Raw genomic sequence first — 25,164 nt, 5'->3', positions numbered from 1 at the left:
TTTTTTTTTTTGAGTCAGGGTCTCACTATGCAGCTCAGACTGTCCTGGATCTCATTATACATCCCACGATGAGTTCAAACTCCCAGCCTCCCAGATCTTAAAATACTTTATTATAGAGGAGGAGGCTGAGATTTGAAGAAGTTCCTCAGACTGGGGCCAGAGGTTCTTAAGAAAGGGTAGAGTTTCAGACATTTAGTACTGGACCATCTTGGCCCTGTTGTCTCCAGGATGGCCATCTTCCCCTAAAACATGAGGCATCTCTGTGCAATACTTTAGCTAGGAACCCCATGTTCTGAGTGACCCCAGAGAGACTTTAAAACCAGAGAGCATGCCACAGTGGCTATGAGACACCTGCCTATTAGCCTTTTCTTGCCCTTTCTGTAGAGCTGGGTTTGGTGGTATCTCTTTTCATGACAGCTAAGCAAGTTATTGAATCTTGTTATTCATGAATTTTAAAGATTTTAAGAATATTTCTGTGTATGTCTGTGCACCACACATGTGCCTGGTGCCCACAGAGGCCTGAAGGGGGATAAGATCCCCTCAATCTGGAGTTACAGACAATTATGAGCTGTCACTCGGGTGCTGGGAATTGAAACTGGGTCCTCTGAAAGAGCACCCAGTACTCTTAGCCACTGAACCGTCTTCTCCAGTACCCAGAAAATTTTCTCTTGACCCTCTCCCTATACATCACAGAAACCTGGGCATGAAGTCTTGGAAGCCACCCTGAATTGTCTGAGTCACTCCCTTGTTCTCCTTGTCAAGCGGCCATCCGCATCCTCTTCCAGATGGAGAAATGCCATGTCTGAAGCTGTGGACTCTCTCAAAGGGGCTTGCTTTCTCTACAGCTGAAATCTGTTCCCATCATGAATGATCTGCATTCTTCCCTTGGGGCTCCAGAATTGTATATGTATATATATGTGTGTGTGTATATATATATAATCTATCTCCCAGGACCATATATATATATATGCACTTTTATATATATTATATATATTATATATTATTATATATATGTATATATATATATGTATATATATATATATATATATATATATATGCACTTTTTTCTTTTATGCTTTAACTGACTCATTTGCTGGATTCCTCTTTATATTGTTAGTGCTCATTCATGGCAATGGGGTGCCCAGAACCAAGTGCAGACATATGGGTGGGACCAGTGCCTGTTGAGTGTGTGCTCCTCTCTGCATTATATATCCCTGTTACTGATGATTGACACCACAGCCACGTTCCTTTTCATGCCGAGTTTGCTCTATGGGCACAAAAGAGTTCATTTATTCAGTCAAAAAGTATTGATTAAGTAGCGACTGTGGGCCTGGTTCAGTGCTCGGTGATGGGAGACAACTTTCTTTTTTGAACCACATAAAATAGCAGAAAGTGAGTAATTTTTATTTTATTTAATTTTTAATTTATTTTTATACAAATCTACAGTAACTTCAGAATGTGAGGGTATCCATCCTGAGGAGACCAGTGATGAGCACCTAAAAGTCATAGGATAATTTAATTTCAGACGGCAACAAGTGCATGATAAAAACAGCATCCAGTGAACTAACTGCAGGAGACCTGTCAGGGCCAAGTGTAGGATCCTTGGAGCTGAGTCTCAGATGCCAGCACACAGCTGACAATCCTAGAAAGCCCATCTAGGTGGAAGACAGGGAGACACAGCAAGCGCAAAGACCCTGAGGGTTTGATATGAGTTCTGGGAAAGATGGTGTAGCTGAAAGGCCTCGATAAATGGGGACATGGCACCCCTGACAACCGAAACAGGCTGGTGAGGTCTTATGAGATCTCAAAGTGTTGCTGGCGAGAGCCTAGATCTTCTGCATGTGTGCCAGCACACTTTGGGAGTGTTTTGAAGATCCCTTCAGTTTCTGTACTGGGATGGCTTATGGTGTGGGAGAGAAGTCAGACATCTCTGGGAAGATGTTACAGTAGGCTAGATGAGGCCCACATGGGGTAATAGCTGGACCACCGCAATTGTATTACAGGTGGAAGGAGTAGGGGACTCCACATGCAGCATGAGGGAGCCAGGGACTCTGCTGATGACTTGGGCACATGGAGACACAGAGGTGGAATGTGGGGCTTCTAGTTTGTTGAGCAACGGTGTCATTTAAAGGAGTGGGGAAGAGGTGGGGAGAAACGGGCGTTGGCAAGAAATCAATAGCTGTGTCTAGAGTCAGTTAAACTTCAGAATCTTGCTCAGTTATCTTTTAATTAGTGCTAAATGTGGGCTTAGAGGATGGTGGCAAGCCACTTACTGACTCATATTTGAGAACTGCATCTTCCTTCATTCTCCTCAGCATCACTAATAAAATTCCTCAGCCTCAGAACTGGGACTTTGGGCTTTCTGCCGACTCCATTGCTCTGACTGCCGAATGGTACTCGACCGTAGGTTTTTTGTTTTGATTCCTTCAATGAATGCTTTCCATGGTCTTCTGGGACAGGCACAGTGCTGGGATTCAGGGGCACAGGGCTAAGAAGGGCAAACTTCCTTCTCTTGAATCACTGTCAGTCCAGTGAGCAGGACAGGACACAGACTCATCAGTCAGCAGCAACACTTAGAAACATTTCATGTGCCCTTACTGTGTTTCAAGATGATGTTTTGGTACAATATTATTTTGTGATGGAAAGAGGAGACAGGGCCTGACATCTTTCACTGAGCCTTGGTATCTTGCAAAGAACAAAGAGTGACATATGAGAGTAGGCATGGTAATGAAGGGCCACATGATGGAGAGTTGGGGAAGGCTTTCAGTATAGATTGGGCGCCCTTGCACTATGAGTATAGCAGTTCCCTGGCAGGAGACAGTCTCATCGTTAACAGCAGCTCCACTGTCAAGGTTTTCCAAATTAAATGTGTCCCTGGTCTTGAGGATGGAGAGGGTAGAGCCGGTGGAAAGAGTCCAGCAAGTTTGGGGAAGGATGGAAGCTTCCATAAGATGGAAGACACCATGAGAGAGGAGGGAGTGGGAAGGTGATCCTGTGTTGGCTGGCCCCGATCAGGTTCCCTGACAGCTTCCAGGCTCTTCCTAGGCACCTGAGTTCTTCAATTCAGGAGGAACCTGGTTTGCAGAGTTCAGTGTCTTTGTTTGCTGAGTCGTGCCAAGCCAGAGTCTACCAGAGAGATTAGGTCTGCGGGAGTGTTCTGTATTAAAAAGATCTGTATGTGATAGTGTGTGTACTAAGTGCTCAAAATACAAACAAAACAAAACAAGCAAAATCAGGAATGAGCCCATCAGCCTGGGGCTTCGCACAAATGCTCACTCTTTGCAGTAGGACCCTTGCTTGAGCACAAGACAAGCCAGAGAGACTCTGAAAGCCAATGCACTACCTTGTTCAAATGACTCTCCCAACAGGGCAATTCTTTCTGCTATTGTTATTAAGCAATTGAGTGGATTTACTTTGCTGGAAAAATCGCTTCAGACACACACTGTCTTTTACTATTATCTTGAAAGCTTGGAGTCTGGCAATGAGACTGAAAGTAACCAGACCCACACATGAAGACCTGGCCTGATGTCCCAGATGTTCTGGGTATCTTTGTGGTCTAAAGTGGTGATCCATGCTTTCTCCCCTGCATCCCCAGTAATTTGGGAGGCCATGGAAGATAGTTGGGCACCCTGCTGCTGGGATTCATATTTCCACATCTCTCAGTAATTACAAAATGATAGTAGAGACTCTACGGGTGCAGACTGGGATCCATAAAAAGGTGTGCCCCCTTCCTGACCTTCCCAGTCTGGGTCCCAGCATCTGTCCTATGGATGTTGTGATAACCCCATCCTTGCTTGTCCCATGAACTAGTATATAACATTCAAAATTCAAAGAAAACAAAACCAGGAATGAGCCCAGCAGCCCGGTGCTTTGTGCTGTAGTTCCCCATAGATCCTTCCTTACTCCAGTCTTCCACACAGGGAATGCCACAGAGACTTGGGAAACCAAGGCTCTGTCTTGTTTGAATGACTCTTCCAACAGGACAATTCTTGTTATTAAGTGGCTAAGTGAACTGGGGATACGGAGGCTCAGGAGCCCTTGGCCTTTCTCCTCTGGTTCCTCGCACCATGGCCTTTGAGCCATCTCAATGTCATTTGTGACGTTTCTTCCTCATTCACTTTCATGCTCTAGTGTGGTTGGTCCCTTTCCCTGAAAGAGGTCCTCAGTCCGTCACCAATGTCATCCTCCCTTGTCCACAGCTCTGCAACAAACATCTCCTACTGGCCTCTGTTCTTTTGGCTAGGTCTTTGGGAGTCTGTGTAGCATCTCCAGACATCTTGCTGTGCTCTTTGGGCCTTCTATGATCTAAGGTGAGCAGCTTCAGGCATGCATGGCCTTGCGTCTACTCAGGCTACTCAACTCTCAGGAGTGCCTTTCTCCTGTTTATCTGTTGAATGTTCATACCTGCTCTTAAAAACAGGGGCTAAGTATGCTATCTTCTGTACCACTTCATCTGTCTCTCTTGATATTGAGGCTTGAACCTGGTAACCTCGACCTTCCCCAGGCTTCCTCCACACAGGTCTTCTCCTTACTTCAGCAATTAAATAAACATCATACTCTGCTTCTTTCTTAAGGGTTTTCGACAGAAAAGTAGACAGGGGGTCAGAATCATAGCCCTAACTGAAACCAAGTTACTTAGGATGCATCCCTGGTTGTCCTCATTGGAAAAATAGAGAAATGGGAAAGCGCCCACCCTGAGGGATTGTGTTGATAGTGTAATGAATGGGATGCCTCCACAGTGCCTGGAATAAGATGAGAGCTCTATGCCTCATTGTCATCACTATCACTGCCATCACCATCATCACAATGCCACCACCACCAATCATTGCCATTATCATTGCCAATTCATCATTCATCACCAATCATTCCTTCTTCTTCTTCTTCATCATCATCATCATCATCACTAGCGACATCATCACGAATCACACTGTCATCATTACCATAACCATCACCATCATCACGGTTATTGTCAACATCCTCACTATGATCATGATCATCACACCTCCATCACTGTTGCTGTGGAAACCATCATCATCACCATTGCCATCACTATCAACACCCCTCCCCCATCTACATCATCACCTTCACCATCAACAGTTCACCACGAGAGAGAAAAGGACAGCACAAGGATGCAGCAGGGAGAAGAGGGTTTATGTCCCATGGATCAAGTAAAGGGAACCACTCAAGCAAGAAAAAGAGATTCTAGGGAGCCAGGACAACAAAAAACAAACAAACAAACAAACAAACAACCGAAGCCAGTGTTCTCATTGCCTGTTGACCAGAGGCATGCCATCTCCTTCCTAGTATGGGAGTCTTGGTGTTCTACTGAGGTGATGGTCACCTGATGAGTATTGTACCCTGGCTTGTGGCAGCAGCCCCCTCCAGCGCCGCACCACAGGGTTCTTTAAGGACAGGGATTGTGTCTTACTCATCGTTGTCTCTCCAGTGTCCAGCCAAGTTCCTGGCTCTCCGTGATGATGCAGTAAGTATGGGTGAGGGAGGGAGTGATTGATGGATGAGCCATTAAAAGGCCACCTTGAGGAGAGTGTGGCCAAGAGGTGGCTAGGATCCAAGCAGAGGGTCACAGCCTTCAGAGGGAGCACTGAGCCATGTAGGGAAGAGGACAGTACAAGCCAAGATGGGGGGGGAGGGGTTGTCCTTCTGTCTAAGGCTTCATAAAAGGGAGCTAGCACATTCACAGCTGCTTGTCTGCGTGAGGCTCTGTAAGGCAGTTTGCTATCTCCTACCCCCTTTCCCTGCAACTTTCTTCCCATGTAGATGGTCACTATTGCTCTCATTTTGTGAACGGGGCTAATGAGGCCCAGAGAGGTTAGGCAACTTGACCAGCAGGAAGGGAGCTTGGAAAAGAGAGAAACCCATCCCAGGGAACTTTAACACCCGAGCTCACCAGACAGCAGGAACCCTTGCGTGCCTGCTTAGCACCCGGAGCCATGAGCAGGGAAGGACGACGGATCATGATTAACGTCCCGCTTCCCGTGTCCCCCTTTGTAATTTAATTTTATGGTTTCAGGAGCTGTGTCGCAGGTTGTGGGAGCCTGCAGAGATGGGCCACCAGTGGTTTGGTTTAATCCCCTTTTTAATATCTTTGTTGCAACGTTCTTTCCAATTCAGCTCCCAAGTCACATTAAAAAAAATACCTCTTCCTTGGGGTAAGCCTTCCCTTATTAAACAGATTCAAATGAAAAGTTTTAAAGATAATTTGAACAATAAGAATCACTCGGTAGCTCCCAGCCGAAGCTCCTTTATTGCTGTATTTATTCCCAGTATTTCCTGTCTCATTCCCCAGCTCAGTGAGTCCTTCATTGCTCACACCCAGTTCTTGCAGGCCTTGGCCCTGCTCAACATTGGCTCCCCCCCCACCCCCACCCCCTGAGAGACTCAAAGAAGAGGTGTGGTATGGAGGGGCGTGTCTCACCTCCATTTGCCAATGACTGGTTGTCTCAGGACTGCTGTACAGAATCCAGAGGGAGAGTCACACATCCAGAGTGTCTCTAAGGATGACATACAAGAAAACCTGAGGGGAACTGGGCAAGGAGGACCCACTCAAAGTGTTCACACTTGCGACCAATTCCACACCCCAATGCTCAGGAACCCCCAATACAAACAAGTACTCCATCTCTCTTAGACATGTCTGGCTTACTCTAGGGGGTCAAAAGTGAGAAATCCCAGGCTGAATGTTGAGAAGGAAGAGTTTCAGAGAAAAGCATGCTGGGCAGGAAGGAGACCGCTCTTTACCCTTCATGAATTGCTGGGACATTTAAGGAAAGGGATTCCACTATGCATGAAGACCTTTGCTGAGAAATGTGATAAACAGGCTGGGCGTTGTGGGAGCGGAGCAATTTGACAGTGTTGCTACCTTTGACTCAGGATGGTTTTCACCATCCTCTCCCCACTTAGTAGCTGAAGGAATGAAGTCTCAAGGATTTTACACCTTGGTCACCACTGGTGGCATGGGTCTCAGGCTATGTATGACCCTGCCCTGTGGTACTCCAGAGCATGCCAGGTACCAGGTCTGGCTCTCCTGCTCACCTTGCTGCCTCCCAGTCAGAACCGTTAACATTTGCATAGTGCTCCTTACAATTTACCAAGCGCTTTCACTTGCATCACCTTACTTAATCCTGCTGGCTGAGGCCCCGAGAGGGGAGGAGGGCTGGGGGGCAGGGAGGCCAACACTTTTCCAAGGCCCTCCTTACCCTCTACTCTCTGCCAGAAAAGGAATAGCAGGCAGATCGGCAGAGTTCCAGGTACCTGTGGGAGACGGGTTGTGGAGATTCCTGATCCCCATTTCTAAACTGAGAGACATGGTCCGGGTCTCTACATGTCCAGAGTGGTGGACTCAACCTTTGTTTGTAAGCAAGAAGGCTAAGGTGTGTGTGTGTATGTGTGTGTGCGTGTGAGTGTGCATGTGCGTGTGTTGGTATGGTGTATTTGTGGCTTTGGGATGTATGTGTACATGGTTATGGTGTGTGTATGTGCATAGGTCACCCTTAGGGAAAATTCAGGTTGGAATCCTCCGTCTCCCCAGGGAAAACTCTCCTTGTCTGGAGACCTTGGGTACAGTAGTCTAGGTTGGTACCTGTGGTCTTTTGAAACTTGCAGTACATTGATGTGTTTTCCTTTATATGTGACTTGTATGGGGTGGGTGATGGCGGGGGTGGTTTTTTTTCCCCCTGTATCTTTCAGCATACATACTTTGTTGTGAATACCTAGTGTTTTAACTGTAATATGCCATAAGGAATGTTTTGTGTTTCAGGTCTTGTCTGTTTGGTGTTGTGTGTTCCTTGTATCTACATGGGTGTGTCTTTCTTTAATGTGCAAATGTTTTCCTCTATGGACCTGATGAAGATCTGGTCTGCATCACTGACTGACATCACTCTTCTTTATCATCTATGTCTATTTAGAAGATTTTAGTCTCTTCAGGTTGTCCCACAATTCCTTCATACTTTTTTTTCATTTCTTTATCTTTGTCTTCCTCCTCCTTTCCCTCCTTTTCTTCTTCCTCTTGCTCCTCCTCCTCCTCTTCCTCCTCCTCTTCCTCCTCCTCTTCTTCCTCCTCTTCCTCTTCCTCTTCCTCTTCCTCTTCTTCTTCTTCTTCTTCTTCTTCTTCTTCTTCCTCTTCTTCTTCTTCTCCCTCTCCTCTTCTCCTTCTCTTCTCCTCCTTCTCCTTCTCCTTCTCCTTCTCCTTCTCCTTCTCCTTCTCCTTCTCCTTCTCCTTCTCCTTCTCCTTCTCCTTCTTCTTCTTCTTCTTCTTCTTCTTCTTCTTCTTCTTCTTCTCCTCCTCCTCCTCCTCCTCCTCCTCCTCCTCCTCCTTCTCCTCTTTTTTCTCCTCCTCCTCCTCCTCCTTCTTCTCCTTCATTTGTGTGGCCTAATTCGACTTTAACCTCAACTCTGATATTCTATTTTCTACTTGACTTGCTCTATTCTACTTATAAGGAGTGAAGGAGTGGGTTTCCCTGTGTAGTTTGAGTGAGCCAGAGACATGGAGGCAAACCCTATAGCCTTGGTTTGAGTTCGTGGTTGAACAATGACATTTATAGAGGCAGGGAAGAAGTGGGGAGAATTTATTTATTGTTTTTTTCAAGAAAATAATTTCGTCTAGAGTCAATTGAACTCCATAATCTTATTTAACTGTCATTTGATTCACCTTAAATTTAGACTTAGAGAATTGTGACAAGCCACTTACTGACATATATTAGAGGATTATATCTCAGTTTATCTACCACATCATTAAAATTCCTCAGTCTCAGAACGGGGGCTTTGGGTTTTCTGTCGACTCCATTGATCTGACTATTCACTCTTTTTTTTTTTTCTTTATTTCTTCATCAAATGCTTTCCATGTCTATCTGCTGGCCAAACCCTGAGTTTTTTAAAATGGGCTGTTGAGTTTTTCAATTCTATCTTCATTTCATCTTGCGTTTTCTTCAATATTTCTCTACTGGAGTCAGTTCTCCCATCTTGAATCCTCCTTGACATTTCTCTCTGCCATATGTTTGTGTTTTCTTACATCTCACTCAGGCATTTACTGCTTGCTATTCTCATTAAAGCTCATGGAGCTGGTTTGTTGCATCTACTTTAAATTCCTTGGATTCTTTGATGAAGTCTATAGATTGCTTCTTTTAAGTTCTGCTTCCTTCTCTTTGGAGAACACTTTTATAAGACTAGTGGGCTGCATGGGATATTCTGTCCTGGACTTCCATATTGTTTTTGTTTGTGATGAGAACTGAGTGGTCTGGATTTCTTTATTTCATTGCTGTGGGAGTCTGAGGCTAGGTCTGAGGGCTGGAGATAGTATGAGCAGCCAAGGTTCCCAGGACACACCAGTTGGGCTGGGTCACACATGAGCATCTCAGTCTACAGGTTGGATATAGGATGGAAAGAATAGGGCAGACTTACCAGGCTGGGATGGTGCACAGGATTTGTGACCAGGACCAAGCCTGGAGGTTGGGAACAGTCCATTCAGGACTCACCAGACTGGAGTCTGACCATATATGTACAACCCAAGATAGGTCTGGAGATTGGGGAAGGTGCCAGCCGACTAGAGTCAGATGGAATTACTGGGCCAGACCATACAGGATAGGTAGGTTTGGTAAGTGGATCTCAGTTAGCTTATCAAAGTCCATTGACCATCCAAAGCTCACTGATTTGTAACTTCAACCACATACCTAGCCCCTCTTTCCCTGGCTAAGCCATGTGGGCTAAGCTCAGCTGGTCCTGCTGATGAGGCCTGTGCTTGACTGAAATGAACTGGTTCCATGACTGGTACATGTGCCTTCATCAGGGCCAGACTGAGTGTGGGGTGAGGCTCCTTGGAGGTTTCCTCCATTGAGTGTGTCATCCTGCAGCAGGTCTGAATGTATCTGCAGTAGCGTGGGATGGGGTTACTGGCCTCGAGAGAATCAACAGGTTAAGACCAAACTCCAAGCGCATTTTAAGTCTTTGCTGCTTACTGAATCCTGAAGAGAAGCAGCTATCAAAGGGTTCAATAAAAGCACGATGGGGTAGAGATGTCTCATTGGATGCTCGCGCTACCCCACTGAGGCTGTGCTGGAGAGCTCTGAGAGAGGCGTCACATAGTAAATGCTAAGTCTTACTGTCAATTTTCATAAATGGGACTTGTAGCTTAGATAGGAGGCCATGTGTAAAAGATCTGGCCTCTGCTAAACACTGAGCAGTTTTGTCTAGTTTCTGCCTCCCTCTGGAAACTTACCTCTTAGCAATTCCACCATGCTATTCCCCACCATATCCACATGGAACCTTGAGGTCAGAGGTCAGTCTGCAGATGGACCACAGTTCCAGCCTAATCCTGTGTGTGACTCCAAAGCCTTCCACTTCTCTTTCTAGTCAGCGGTATGGCCAGGGCACCTAGCCTGGGTAATGTTTGCCATCCGTCTTAAGATGCCATGGCTGGGAGAAAATATTTGTCTTGCTGTCCTCCTCTGGCACTTACAACTTCCTGCTTGCATTTTTCTGTTGTTTGGCTCAGCCGAGTAGCAGTTTTCATCGTTGCTCTGTGGTATCATGTACACAGAGCTGCTGCTGGAGGAGCGAGGAACATGCTTGCTTAGTCATTATGCTGGGAAGGGGTGCCAGCCAGTCACTGGCCCTTATTTTCACACAATTCTGTACATTGCAAATACAGAAACGACACAGATCTTGAGCCACAGGCACGCAGTCATCATTTTCACTGGTTGCTGAAGCAGAGGAGAAAGCATGGACCTTGGGTCCCGGAACCTTGGCATGGGTTCTGACTTGATTCCTTTAACTGAAGCCCAGGAGTTGGGTTGACTTCCTGGAATGAGTCTTCCTGGTAGAGTCTAGTAGATTTTATGGTGTGTCAGTCCAAAGGAAAGAGCGAACACCACTGGAGGGGAGCCAGGACTAGCAAAGCTCATGGGAAGGGCTTAGGGGCTGGTGAGATGGCTCCCTGGATAAGGCGCTCTCTGCAAGCATGAGGACCTCAGTTCAGATTCCTGCCACTCAAATGCTGGCCATGCACATCTGTAATCCCAGTGCTTGGGGATGGGGCGGGGACAGACAGATTCCCCCAGCTCATTGGCCAGTCATCCTAGCCAAATTGATGATCTCCAGATTCAGTGAAAGACCCTGCCTCAAGGGATAAGGTGGAAAGTGATCAAGAAAACTCTCTGACATAGATCTCTGGCATTGATGATGTACACAGAGGTGCACATGCCTACATACCTGCAAGAACATCATGTACCTCCACCCCCTTCCTGGATTCCAGGAAACTCATGCTTACTACCTTTGAACTTAGTAAAGTTAGGTGCTGCTTAAGAAATAAATGTTGCCTGAAACCCCAGGTGACTGCAGAGAGTCATTGCGAGCTCTCTGAACTCCGTACATCACAGTGTGGTCATCTGATGACAGGCTCCACCCATGTCTAGCAGGAAGTTCTTGGGGTCAGACTAAGCAAGAGGGTTGAAGGAGGGTGGGCTTTTGATCAGGCTAAGGGGTCGTCAGACAGATTGCAACAAGTCAAAGAAGCTGGTACAGCTTTTAGCCAGAGAGGGGAAGTGTACACCAGGGGGACAGAGATGAGAAAGTTCCTCCATTCATTTAGCCAACAAGTCCATTCTGAGGTGCAGCTTTGTGACAGGCACTGTTTTAGACTCCAAGGCCTCTGTGATGACCGAGATAGAACCTCTGCCTCCATGGAGTGCATATGTTGGGGAAGTGACATCTTTTAAATAAAATCCCACTGTGATAGAGGCAACATGAAGGAGACAGACTGATGGAGACCCCCACAGAGTGTGCCCAGCAAGCGAAGGAAGGAACAGTTCTTTAAAATTCAGATAGGAAAGGCCACGTGGAGACTATGGTATCTGGATTGACACCTGAATGTTGCAGAGGAGCTGGGTAAGGGGCAATCCAGCAGGTACACTGAGCATTCATTCCACAGGAAATGCAATGGTCTTTGGTGGTAGGGATGAGCTTGGCATTTCAAGTTATAGATAAAAGATTAATTTGGTGGAAAGAGCGGGAGATGGGCCAATTTGTGTAGTGTCCCGGGGATCGTCAAGGAGTTTGGATTTTATCCTATGAGTAATGAGAATCCACAAGATGGTTTTAAGTGAGGGGATTGCTTGATCTGAGTTCTGAGAATGTCCCTGCTCTGTGGCCATGCAGTTTTCTAAAACAAACAAGAACAAGCCAATCTTATTTTCCTGGGGATAAAGGGGCTGAGGAGGGAGGGAAAACATGGGATTAAGGACTTCTGGGTATGTGAGGAGTCTTGATCGCAGCTGGGTGTTTGACAAAGGTTCTCATGGAGGCATGGAGATGGGTGATATGGGGTTGTTTTTATTTTCCCTATGAGCTGATGATACCGGGTTACTGTCAAGCCGCAAGTAGGGTCTTCATCAGTGTCCGGATGGCCCTGCCCTGGACTCTTCTCTAGTTGGACTCTAGTTGTAAATTGACTGGAGACTCAGAGGGTAAGCTCAGCAGACATGCAGCAGACAGATAGCTGTCAGGGATAGCTGGTGCCATAGATGACAGACTCAAGAATCCACCTCGATGACCCTCCAAGGGTTGGCATTATGGGATGAAAGTGATGACATCTCTGATTGCATTTAAACGGGGGGAACAAAAACCCAAGCACGAGCTGGGGCACTGTGATGGAGGCTGGCTGAGTGAGAACAGGAAGTGGATCAGCTGTGTTTCCCCACTTCAGTCTCTAGCCTAGCATGGTGCCGAGGTCCTTGGTCTTTCAGGGTTGCTGTGTTCCTACCTGTGAAGTGGGAATGATACTGTCAGGGGTCCAGGGATGTGGAGGGGTATCAACTGTGTGCACAGATGTTGACACCTGGCCTCCCTTATGCCTTGTTGTAGATTCATTATAAATGAAGCCTCCCGTGGTCTTGGTGGGAGGTACCTGGAGAGCTCACAAGCCAGGCTGTGCACCTGTATTTTAGACACAATACTTACCTCTAGCTTTCAAACAGCCCCATTGACCTTGGCAGAGTATCCAGAGGGGAATAAGCAGAATAAGTCAGGTATAAATTATCCCAGGTGCCCATAGCAGTCTGGTAGTGGTGACAGGCTCTGCAGAGGGGCTGGGGGCACCTTTAATGGACATAACCATGAATAAGAACACCAGCTCCATGGCTTGCTCTACACCAGGAGTGTGCTAAGTCTTTGCCTAACTTATCTACCTCACAATGTCTCCACAATCCAACCTTGAGAAGAGCTTACTTACTTGACAGATGGGGAAAACAAAGCATAGACAAGAACTGAGGGGGGCAGCACAGGAATTCCCATCCAGCACCCAATGGTCCTTTTCTATTGCCTGGCTCCCAGGCTGTAAATGATGGGAGAGTCAAGTAGGGACCATGCCTGGGGTGTTTTGAAACAGGTACCGCAAGATCTTTTAAAAGGTGTTTTTTGCAGATGGCTCAGTCATTCAAAAACTAGCCTTGCAAGATCAAGGACCTAAATTCAATTCCCAGAACCCACATAAAAGTGGCAGATGATGTGGTCTGTACTTATAAGACCATCCCTAAGGAAGTTGAGATGGGGATTCCGGGGGCTTACTGGTCAACCAGTCTAAACTGATTTGTGAACTCCAGGCCAGTGAGAAACTCTGGGCAATGTTCCCGAGAAAGATACCAGAAATTGACCTCTAGCTTCAACATGTACATAAGCACAGATAAATCCCCATCTCAGGCACGTGTGCACACATAAGCATGCACATGGGCACAAATACTGCTTTCCTGCCACTTGGCACTTTTGAAGATTCTGTGGTGACGCTTGTGCATGAATGTGTAACCCAGAAACCAAATATAGATGCAGGTAGACAGACTAACGTGATGGCCCTAGGTGTCTGCTTCCAGCTTTCCTCGTGATTGATGGCCTTTGAAGGATCTTGTCCGTTGTGTCCTCTCCCTCCCTCAGCTGGATTAGTTTTAAAGGAAACCCCAGACTTAATTGATCTATACATATTTAGCATGTATCTCTGAGAGATAAAGGCTGCTTTTGTTGTGTGACCACAATGTCATGCTCCTTAGTGTTATAAGCATCCTTGGGTGAGGCTAATTCAGAAGAGCTATTGGCATGCAGTTGACTTTGCAAGGCAGTGGAGTATGTGTGTGTGTGTGGGGGGGGTGGTAGGGGGGGTGGGGATGGAGGAAGGGAAAAACAAAAACTGGTCCTGCAAGTGACCCATTCCTGGGACTTGAGACTCACCTGATCCCTTGAAGGGAGGAGAAGGATCTGAAACTTAGGGCACCCATCCTCCTTACTCTGATTGTTCCTGGGTCACAGTGGTGAGAGTAGGGCCTATTTATAGCTCTAAGTCTAGACATGGGAAGGAGGCAAAAGGAAGGGAATATTCAAGAGGGCCAGGGAGAGGGAAAGAGGAGTATGAGAGGAAGAGAAACGGAGAGTGGGAAACGGGCCTACCTCTGTGGACTGTTAAGGGCAAGCTCTATTCCCCTCAGAGTGAACTGTGCACCTGCCTGTTTTTGTGTGCAGCAAGAAAAGTGCGCGCATGCATGTATGTGCGTGCGTGCGTGCGTGCGTGCGTGCGTGCGTGCGTGCGTGTGTGTGTGTGTGTGTGTGTGTGTGTCCGTCCTCAGAAGCAAACAGCACTATCAGGAAAGTAAGGGCACCCCATGCACACTGTTTTGGGTATTTCTTGTGCCTTCTTAACGGCTCGGCTCGTGGATTGTCAAACAGACTATGTCTTGGTTTGGCCACAAGTGAAGCTGCAGCCACTGAGCCCCATGGCATCCCTTTCATTTTATTGTTTCCTGTCTGCTTCTTTTGTGGGCCCTGAGTGTCAGCTGAGCAGTTTCCAGAATGTTCCAAGCATAGGCAACTGTACCCTCCCCTCCCTGGAACCCTCTGAGTATGCATAGCTGATGCTTCTAAGCTGGGGCATCTTGGTTCCACCGGGAATGCAGTGGAGGGAGGGGCCCCTTACCAGGGTTGCTGGAAGGTGGTTGAGATGGCAGGCTCACCACCTTTTCCCTCACCTGAGGAGAATGAATAACCAGGAGCTAGGAGTTATTTGGCCCATCAAGGGCCATCGGATTGATAGTCTAGACCCGTGATGGAGATGAGGGACAGGGGCACAGGGAGAGCCTTGCGAACTGGTTCAGGGTCAGAGAAAGTGGTAACGTCATTCACAACTAAAACTAAAAGGAGACAATTCAGATGCCATGATCCTGTCAGAGGCCATGCCAGTAAGAGTCTATACAGGTATCCAGATGGCCGCCCTGTGGAATCAAGGATTCGGGGTCTGGTCCGACTGTGAGCCTGAGCTACGCAGACACAATAGTGGACAGGTATATGACCCTTGTGGTAGAGTGCCTACACTGTTCAAACACCCTTTGGTGATATTCCTGGGCATCACACAAGGGTATCAGAGTAGAGCACCTGAGATGTTGAGCATGTTGCTCAGGGTCACAGGGATGAGAAGAGATAGAACCAGATGAGAGCCTTGCTGGACACTTGACCATCCTTCAAGACGCAGGCTGTGCTGTGTTCCCGAGGTCCCCTTCAGGCTCCACATCTCATTCTGTGAAACGCTTACTCACAGCCAGCCCCTTTGCTGCTGGACAAATTCCCCCAGTGAACTACCTCTCTGGTGTTTGTTGCCTTAGCTCCCAAGGAAGGAGGGACAGATATTCTCAGCACAATGGCCTAGTGGGTAATGTTGAGCCCTATTGGGGGGTTGGCTTTGTGCCCACCTGGCCTATTTTCCTTCTGGAGAAAGCAACAAGTTTTCTCACTGGGAAACTTGTTTTCAACCAGTTGTGAACTCACCTTCTTTCCCTGAGCCACTCCTGCTGTCCCAACCCCCCCACTCCCCACCCTAGCCCTACTGCTGGCAGTCACCCACTGATGAGCACACTAATTTCACTGTCTCTCTGATCCTTTTGCAGAGCTTTGGAACTGAGCGGTGGCAAGGATGAGATCTCCCTGCTGGTGGAGCAAGAGTTCCTGAGCCTCACCAAAGAACATCTCATCTTGGTCCAAGAGGGCTCTGGGGAGCTGGCGAAACCTATTGTTACTCCCCAGGGGACCCGGGAGCTGGCTCCCTGCTTTCTTGTGCCTCCCCTAGGGGCAGACAGCACCGAGTATGCAGGATCCTCCATGATGGTTGGTGACAAGCTTCGGGAGCAGAAGTTGTCCATGCCCATCATTGGTAGCAGGCAGGACTCTGATTCTGCCATGTCTACAGTCACCGGCATCCTGCGAGCGGCCAAGGTCAAGAGTGTCAAGGGGACTAAGGACAAAGGCCATAGCCTGGGTGCTTCTAATTCAGAGATCAGCAAACTCCTGGCCCAGTTCCCACTGAAGTCGACTGAAATGTCTAAGGCCCCAGACAACAAGATGGTGCTGGAAGAGACCAAGGTCATTAAGGATTTCCTGCAGAACAGCATGTTCAATGGCTCCGGACCCAGGGAGCCCATGGGGCTGGGCCCGTTCCTGTTGCTGCCACCCCCACCTCCTCCCACACTCCCTGACAAGCTCCCTGAGTTCTCTCCTCCGAAGAGGCAGCTCCCAGTGTTTGCCAAGATCTGCTCCAAGACGGAGGCTGACCCCGCTCTTGAGGGCCACCACTGGATTGGTGAGTCGGGCTAAGAACAGGAAAGTGAGTGAGTTTTCAAGGAAGAGAGCTTCGATCAGGAAGCTGATCAAGGCCATGGCGTGTCTTTGTGCTAAGCAAAACAATGCAGCCTCTCTGGTTGTGTGTGTGTATGTGTGTGTGTCTAAGTCATATATGACCGTGTACATGTTCATGTGTGGATAGATACACATATATGTCTGGAGGCCAGAAGTAATGTCAGGTAACTTCCTCTGTGGCTCTCCATCTTCTTTATATATTTGAGTTTTCTGTCTTCAGACACACCAGAAGAAGAAATCAAATCCCATTGGATGGTTGTGAGGTCACCATGTGGTTGCTGGGAATTGAACTCAGGATCTCTAAAAGAGCAGCCAAGGGCTCTTAACTGCTGAGCCATCTCGTCAGCCTCCTCCATCTTATTTCTTGAGATAGAGTCTTTACTCACCGAACATGCAGCCCACCAATTCAGCCAGAGTGGCTGGCTCGTAAACTCCGGGGATGCTGACTCTGCCTCCCAGAACTAGGATTGCATACACATGCTACCACACCCAGCCTTGTAAATAGATGTGGGAAATTCAAACTCAGGTCCTCAGGCTGGTGTGACAAGCGTTTCACTAAGTGAGCCATCTCTCCAGGCCCTGGAAGACACACACTTTCTGATTTTATTAGGTATGCAGAGCATGCTGGAGGGTTTATTTACCTTATCAGGCTGGGAGAGAAAAATTGATCAGCAGATAGGGGTCACTTATCGTTTTATGGAGGCACCCATTCTGGTCATCAGGACTGGTCTACCCTCTGTAGGGCATAAGTTATCCAACTAGGCACAAATCAAACTGTTGGTCCTGGGATTTTTTTTTCCCCCTGGAACTCTAGAGGCGTGGATAAGTATATTTCTCAGTACTTGAATAGGAACTTGGGTCATCTTAGGAAACTCAAACCCCTCCCAGTGCTCCCAGCCCATCTCTGGAACTCTGCATTGTGTATGTTCAGACTGGACTGCAGAGCCATTTGCCCACAGTCGCCAATCACTAGTAGAGAAAGGTCACCTCCAGGCTGAAGTGTGATGTTTAACTGACAGGGCCTGTCTAGGGAGGGCTCACATCACTGAGAAACAAGAACAAGGTCACCTTCCTGAACATTCTATATTCTGGAGCAGTAGAGGGACCCCAGGAAATCAGAGCTGAGGTGACAAACTCTGAACCTAGTGCCTGGCAAACCTGGAGCAGTCACAAGGCTTTGGGACGATGGTGGTGGGTGGAAGAGGCTTGAGCCCTCCTCCAGAGGGAGGGAAATACTCACCCTCTCCTTCTAGAGGGGACTCTTCATGTCCTTTGATGAAGGGGCTGCAGAGCAGAGGCATCTTCAGAGAGTGCTTTTGTGTATAAACCTGTGGACTAGGTATGCCAGGGGGATCTTTGTACAGGGTGAGCAGCACACTCATTAGAGAAAAAGCACAGGGGTGCAGAGCTGAGGGTGCCTCTGTGTGTGTGTGCGTGTGTGTGTGTGTGTGTGTGTGTGTGTGTGTGTGTTTATCATGAGTGTGTCTGTGTAGCTATGAGACAGAGGAAAGATAGATAAGCGAGGGAGAGACAGAGACAGAGACAGACAAAGAGACAGAGACAGAGACAGACAGAGAAAGAGACAGACAGAGAAAGAGACAGAGACAGGCAGAAAGACAGACAGAGGGAGAGGGAAAGGGATAGAGACTTCCCATATGCCAGAGGGTCTTGTAGATGTTGAAGAAACCGACTGTAGCTGTGCGAGTGGCTGCAGATATGCTGGTCTCTGGGGAAAATGACTATTATTAGTGGGTATATTATTTCAGCAGTCTAGCTGGGGGCTAAACTCAGCAACCAGAGGAGCTGCTGGAAGAGACTCTAGGGACATGTTCTGCTAAAAATGTCATAGTCTCCTAAATTGGCCCTGGCTGGAGCAGTGCTTCCCTTTTCTGGGAAGGTAGGGTCCAGACCCACGCAGAGGCCCTGGGGGCTGCTGGGCTGGGTTGTAGAAGGATTCATGAGATGGTGGGATCACGCCCACTGCCATTGGTAACAATGAAGCACAGGTCCTCGGATCCAACTGTTATCAGAGTTCCCAGGTGCCTCCAGTGTGTCCAGAGCAGCTCATAGCCATCACCCTGCAGGTGGGGCTTCTTGGCCCAGCTCCATCGAGGCATTCAGAGACAGCCAGTCTGAGAAAGGAGTGAGGGGCAGAGGCCAAAGTCCACTTTCTGCCTCTAACAGATAAATGCCTTAATAGTAATTATGTAATACTTGCGAGTACATGTATATAATATTACATATAATATAATATATGCGTAGACACATTTATAAAGCCGTCTCTATTTCTTGGCTCCAGGAACCCCTCAAACACCCATTTCAAAGATGGTCAAGAGCCTTATACACAATAGCACACAACCTATTCAGTCCTCCTTACACACTGTAAATAATCTATAGATTACCACTGGTGCCTAATCCAATGTAAATGCTGTGTAAATAGTGGCTACAAAGTATTGGTTAGGGAATAATGACATGAAATTCTGTATGAGTCCAGTGAGGATACAATTCTATCTTGAATGTCTTGCATCCACTGTTCCACACACACAGACACGCCATTTTTGAAGAAAGAGATACAACACTAAAGGGAAATGTGGGTGAGAGCTCTGCTGACGTGTCAGGTGTCAGAGTGTCCTTCTGCGAGGGATGCATGCTCGGTGTATTCTCAATGATTCTGAGTCTGGCAGCCACTGACTCCTTCCATTGAGTAACTCTAGTCACTTAGGACGAATCACCTCATCCCTTTGATGCTTCCTGCCATTTGTTTGTAGTTGCCCAGGCCAGTGACATCTTTCTGGTAGCCAACAACAAGAGTCTTGTTAACCCTTCTTTCCTTCTGGGTTGAAGGGCCCTCTCAGACAGACGAGATCCCAGCCAGTATCTTCTTCCATTTTGTCTCTTTGTCACCTCACAGTGACCATCTGCTTTGTCCTGGAGCTATTTCTGGGCACACCTTTCTCTTCCTTGTGTGAGCTCCTGCAGGGCAGTCTGGCTCTGACTCATGGCTGTGTCTCCAGTACTCTGGGCAAAGCCTGGCACTGATGAGAGAGCTGAATGGCCTGTGAGAATCACAGCAGAGGTGACATTTCTGATGAGGGACTCTACTCAACAGCATGGCTCAGACTCTATGTTCTGTAGGGGGATGTGTGTCACCCTAACTAAGACATGTGCAACCTCATCCAAGCTACCCTCATATCTTTAGCTTGGGCACAGTGGATGGAAGGAAGGAAGAGAGGGAGGGAGGGAAAGACAGTGGAGTAAGGAAGAAAAGAAAGGACGGGGAAGGGAAGAATGAAAAAGGAATGACCAGGCATGGTGGCGCATACCTTTAATCTCAGCTCTCAGGAGGCAGAGACAAGTGTACCTCTGTGACCTTGAGGTCAACCTGGTCTACACAGTGAGTTTGAGGTCAACCAGGGCTACACACTGAGACCCTGTCTAAGAGAAAAAGAAAAAGACACAGTGGGTATATGGATAAGTGGATGGATTGTAGATGGAGAATTAAATGGATAGATGATGGATGGACAAATATAAAGGTAGATGAATAAACAGATAAGTGTCTGGCTGGATAAACCACTGAACAGGTGGATGTACAGATGAGTGACTGGAAAGATGGGTGGATAAGGATGAATGGATGGGTCAGTGGGAGGGTGAATGGACCAGTGGATGGATGGACGGGTAGACAGATGGATAGAGAGATAGATGTATAAGACAGGAATATCAGAATGGGAAGCAATCAGAGCAGACTTCAGCACAAGCCTGGGGAGGCACCTGACCAAGACATGGTCCCTAGTATGGCCTGGATCTCAGTGTGAGCTATGGGCTCCAAGAAAGAAAATCTACAAGAAATTCTTACTTTCCAGAGGCAAGGACTCAGTTTCTCTCCTTCTGCAGAACGAAGCCCTGGCACAAAAGAGCTGACCAAAAGTCGAGAGAGCCTCTTCCTTAACCAGTGGCCCCAGAACCGGAAGGACACCTGTGGCGAGGAGGGTCACAGTGACTCAGTGGGCACCATTTCCATGACTCTGCCAACCAAGAAGCCCGTGTGGCCAGCAGAGAAGAACCTGCTCTATGAGTTCTTTGGGGCCACCAAGAACCCCAGTGGACATCTGAGGCTTCGAACCAAAGTGGATATGGATGGGCTAGATCTGAAATGTAAGTGAACTTTACCTGGAAACCCTGATAGGCCTAGGCAGGGGTATCTCATCCTGTCTGAGGGCAAGCTCCTGGTTTTCCCTTGGGTGTCAGGATTTTTAACTCCATAGAATGGAGGAAATCATTTTCTCCCAGCACCTCCTAAGGGGATCCAACTGCTAGAGGAATGTAATTGGTTTTCAGAGATCCCACAGGCACAAACAACTGAGGTGGTATATGGCTCCAACCAGGGATGTATCACAGCTTCTCAGTTTGCCCAGGCCGTAGAGAAATCCATGCTTTGGGTGGTTTCCACACTCAGATCATTCGTGACCTGTCTGGGCTTCCCCTCTTTTGCCCTCCTGCATCTGGATCAGCCATAAAGTCAAAAACCCATTTCCAAGCACAAAGAAATTAACAAAAAGGGATTCTGTGGAGGGGAGTATTTCTGATTCCATAGCTCATGGTTGCCTCTGTAGAGGCGAGGAATCCAGTGTTCATGCACAGTAACAATTCAACTTCATCTCATGTTTTTAAACTCAGTGTTAAGTTAACCCACACTGAAATATTTCATGTTTTTAAATACTCAGCTTTCAGAGCTAAAGAGATGGCTCAATGGTGCTTATGTACCTCCAGAAGACCAGAGACTGGTCCCTAGTAACCACATTGTGTGACTCAGAAACACCTGTAACTCCAGCTCCAAGAGTCTGAAAACTACCTTCTTTACACACACACATCACACACACACACACACATAACTCACACACTCACACAGACACACACACATACATATAAAGAAAAATAACATTAATTTTTAAAACATGTAGAAAACCGTTCCCATGTAGCAACAACAACCTACATAAAGTTTCTACCTTTGCTGAATAGCCATCCCTGGTCAGGTGGGTTTAATCATTAGAGGGAGACCCTTTGCAACAGCTTTGCCCTTGTTTGTAGAAAGCTGGAATTCCATTTTGCAAGTAGGTGAAATACAGCCTTAGCAATGTGGCTTACTGCATACCTTGCTCACCAGCCTCATTTACCAGCTAGTGATGGAGAGAGAAGCCAGTCTTTCTAAATGAGCAAGTGCCACACTAATGATGGTTTCCTGGACTTAGAAATCTCCCTGACTTGAAAGTACCCTTCTTGGAGCTTAAGGGACCTGACCCCCGAGAATATGTATTCCCTGGTAGTTATAATAAAGACGGTGTTGCCTCTCCCTGCTTCGGGCACTGAGATGCTCTTCCTCTGCTGTGATTCACAGTTAACTCCCCTACAACTGTGCCTGAAAAGAACAACATAAAGTATGCTGGGAATGTTTTTGCCCCACGCTTCACCACGGCCTTGACCTCCACCACTCTGAACCAGCCTCTCTGGCTCAATCTGAACTGTCCTCCTCCACCAGTGTTTTCCAGCCACTCTACCTTCCCGCAGTATCAGGTAAGCAAGTGGCTCTGGCTCCCCTCCCCCCCCCCCCGGGGAGCCTGCTGCACCAAGAACCTTGGGACTGCCCTCAAATACCATCCCTAACCATGGGTCATATGAGGATGAGAATAGACAATGTCAACATGTGGGTCCTGGCTATTGTTTTTGTTGTGATCATATGGACTCAGTACAAGGTATATACTCACACACACACACACACACACACACACACACGCACACACACACACATCTGAGCACACACCTGCACATGTGCACGCACACATGCACACGAACACATGCACACACTCATGTGCATGTACATGCGTCCACACCCATGTACTTATGTATGCATACCATGCCTGTACACAGGATCTTGGGACACTAGCTAAAATGGAATTAGAAGTCCCACACAAAAAGGTAGTGAAGAATCTGTAGCAGGGTTTGAAATTTTACTCACGGAGCTTATTTATGCAGGGAAAATGTAGTTTCTTCATTTTGTCCATTTAACTTAATATCCCTTAAGAGCCATGGCCCACTTGGTAGAAGGAAGAAGGAATCAAATAAATGTCCACTCTAGTTTAAGCCTTTGTCCGATCCAATAACGTAGCAGTCCCCTTAGGTAGCGCTCTGTGTTTTCAGGAGAGGCACTCACCATCAGAGATTTCTCCATCTTCTGTTCCTGCTCCTGGCTCTTCTCCATCAATGTCATGTAGGAATGTCTCATACCTGTGCACTGGTCATTTGCTGGTTTGGCCCAGCTTAGCCAGATCTGGAAAAGGGAAAGTGGAGAAGAAATTAGTATCACACTCAAAGGACCTGTCTCTGTTGTGTTTTCAACTTTTCCAGGAAGACTGAGCCCATGCTTTCCTATACTCCTCAGGTACAAAATGCCTTGCGATTCACGATGAGGTGGAGATCCATTCAGGGGAAATCGCAAGGCATCATCTTCACATTAGTAATAACATCTTCACACAGTCTCGAGAGGAGCATCCGGGTCATTAATTCACGGCTTCCTTCACTGGTGTTCTCAGACCCTTGCAATTTGGGGTTTCTCTAATCCCCCTTCCTTTATTCACCTCCTCATTGACTGACTCATTTTTACTTATTTATTCATTTTCTTAAGTAATTTTAAAGAGCTCTGCTCTGTGCTTACTGTACCCTGTGCACTGTGCTGAGGGAGGGCACTCAAAGGTGAGGGAGAGGCTTGGAGTCCAATGTAAGTTCAGGAGTAAGACCAGTGGGATAAACTAAGACCTCAGGCTTGGAAACAACCATTTGCTTTTCCATGGTTAGAAGTCACTGCCATGCTTCACTGACTTGGCATTTTTGAATGAGTAGGATTTGGACATGTTTTCCAAGCATAGAGACTGTCCTATGTCCACAGAGACATTGGTGTTCAAATAGCAGGGCTGACTACAGAAGGAAGGAAACTGAGCCAGCACCTCTGGTGGATGGCAAATTTCTAGAAGTAGAGAATACTTTCTTATAGGTCAAATGATAGATTTTCTATAACTCGCACTGTATGTTCAGCTCAGCCTGTTGTGTCAGACAGGTTATACCCACACACTCATTTTGAAACATTCTCTGCTGCTCATCCTGGCCTTTCTGCTGTTTGTATCTATTTCTCCATCCACTTGACTGATGGCTCATTCATATTCATGTACTTATTTATCCTTACCCATCCATCTATCACCCATCCATCCATCCATCCACTCATGGATTCTTGCATCCATGTATCCATTTATCCATCCATCTACTTACCCACTCATCCATCTATCCATATATCCACCTATCCATCCACCTATCCATTCATCTATCATCTATCATCCATCCATCCAATTTCATCCACCCAACTATCTATCCATCTATCTACCCACCTACCCACCTATCTACCTACTCACCCACCCACCTACCCATCCATCTATTCATCCATCCATCTATCCATCCATCCATCCATCCATCCATCCATCCATCCATCCATCCATTCATCCATCTTTGCAGAAGTGTTGCCCTGGTCTGTCCGGGAGGACCTACCAACTTCTGTGAATTCAGGCAGTGAATGGCCTAGTTGAAGTTGGCCATGTAGGAGCTGACCCTCCGAGGTGGTGACTAAAAACAGAGTTTCTATCTTCTCATGGCCTCTCAGAATCTCCCTGTGCTCACTGTGAGACAACTAACCAAGAGGCCTGATACAGTAGAGGGAAGGCAGATCTGAAAACCAGAAGATTGGTGAAAGGGCTCTGCAGCATCTGCACTGTGTGGCCTTGGGCAAGTTCCTTAACTGTCCCAGTTTGTCTGTAGAAGAGCCGGGCTTATCATAATTACAGCAGCAGCAGAAACTGATTGTGTTGTAAGGATTAATTGAGCCCACATACGGGGAAGGACTCTTAAAATCCCCAGTGTGACACAGATGTTCATTTCATTAATATTCAGTTATGGCCCTCCAAGAAAAGGGGGTCAGGGAGTTCAGTAGACCTTGAGGGGGCAAAGAGAACAGGGGACTAGTCTTTCATGGTCTCTTCCACACACGGCCTAAGGAATAAAGATGAGGTCCCAAATCTAATTTACTCAGAGCTCCATGGTGGAGAGACTCAGATGGAAAGAGAAGATTCTCCACACAGAATATGAGCATCCCCAGATGAAAAAGGGGAAGCTGTGTGGGGAAAGGACATGGCCTCAAGTGAAGAGGAGTGACTGCTTATTCATCTTCTTCACTCATAATTTTGCAAAGCTGCAATTCTAACAACTGCAAACGTCCCTAGACTCAGGCTGTCTTTCTCATGCTAATGAACGCAGCAACATCTTTTAGGAGGAAGGGGCAGAGCTGGCCAGCTGTATGCCCTCCATTGGCCCCAGTGTGGCCCGCAGAACAGGTGGTGTTGGTGGAGGGCTGCCTGGTGTCTGTAGCCCTGGAAGAGGTGGCAGTTAGGCAAGTTAATG

The 25,164-nt window shown here is 47.3% G+C and overlaps 1 protein-coding gene across 1 annotated transcript in view; it reads left to right on the top strand.

The window, feature by feature from the left end:
• The window catches only part of CUNH1orf94 (chromosome unknown C1orf94 homolog), a 41,533-nt gene that overhangs the window by 3,362 nt on the left and 13,007 nt on the right, over positions 1–25,164 (top strand). The window contains exons 2-4 of the mRNA XM_031378714.1: positions 15,927–16,615; positions 20,563–20,823; positions 22,064–22,239. Of these exons, the coding sequence (XP_031234574.1) occupies positions 15,927–16,615; positions 20,563–20,823; positions 22,064–22,239 (1,126 nt within the window). The remainder of the gene's footprint in view (positions 1–15,926; positions 16,616–20,562; positions 20,824–22,063; positions 22,240–25,164) is intronic.

This window comes from Mastomys coucha, unplaced genomic scaffold, assembly GCF_008632895.1.
Source record: "Mastomys coucha isolate ucsf_1 unplaced genomic scaffold, UCSF_Mcou_1 pScaffold18, whole genome shotgun sequence".
NCBI classification, from domain to species: Eukaryota; Metazoa; Chordata; class Mammalia; order Rodentia; family Muridae; genus Mastomys; species Mastomys coucha.
The sequence above is the reverse complement of the archived record's forward strand: the minus strand, read 5'-3'. Positions and strand labels throughout refer to the sequence as shown.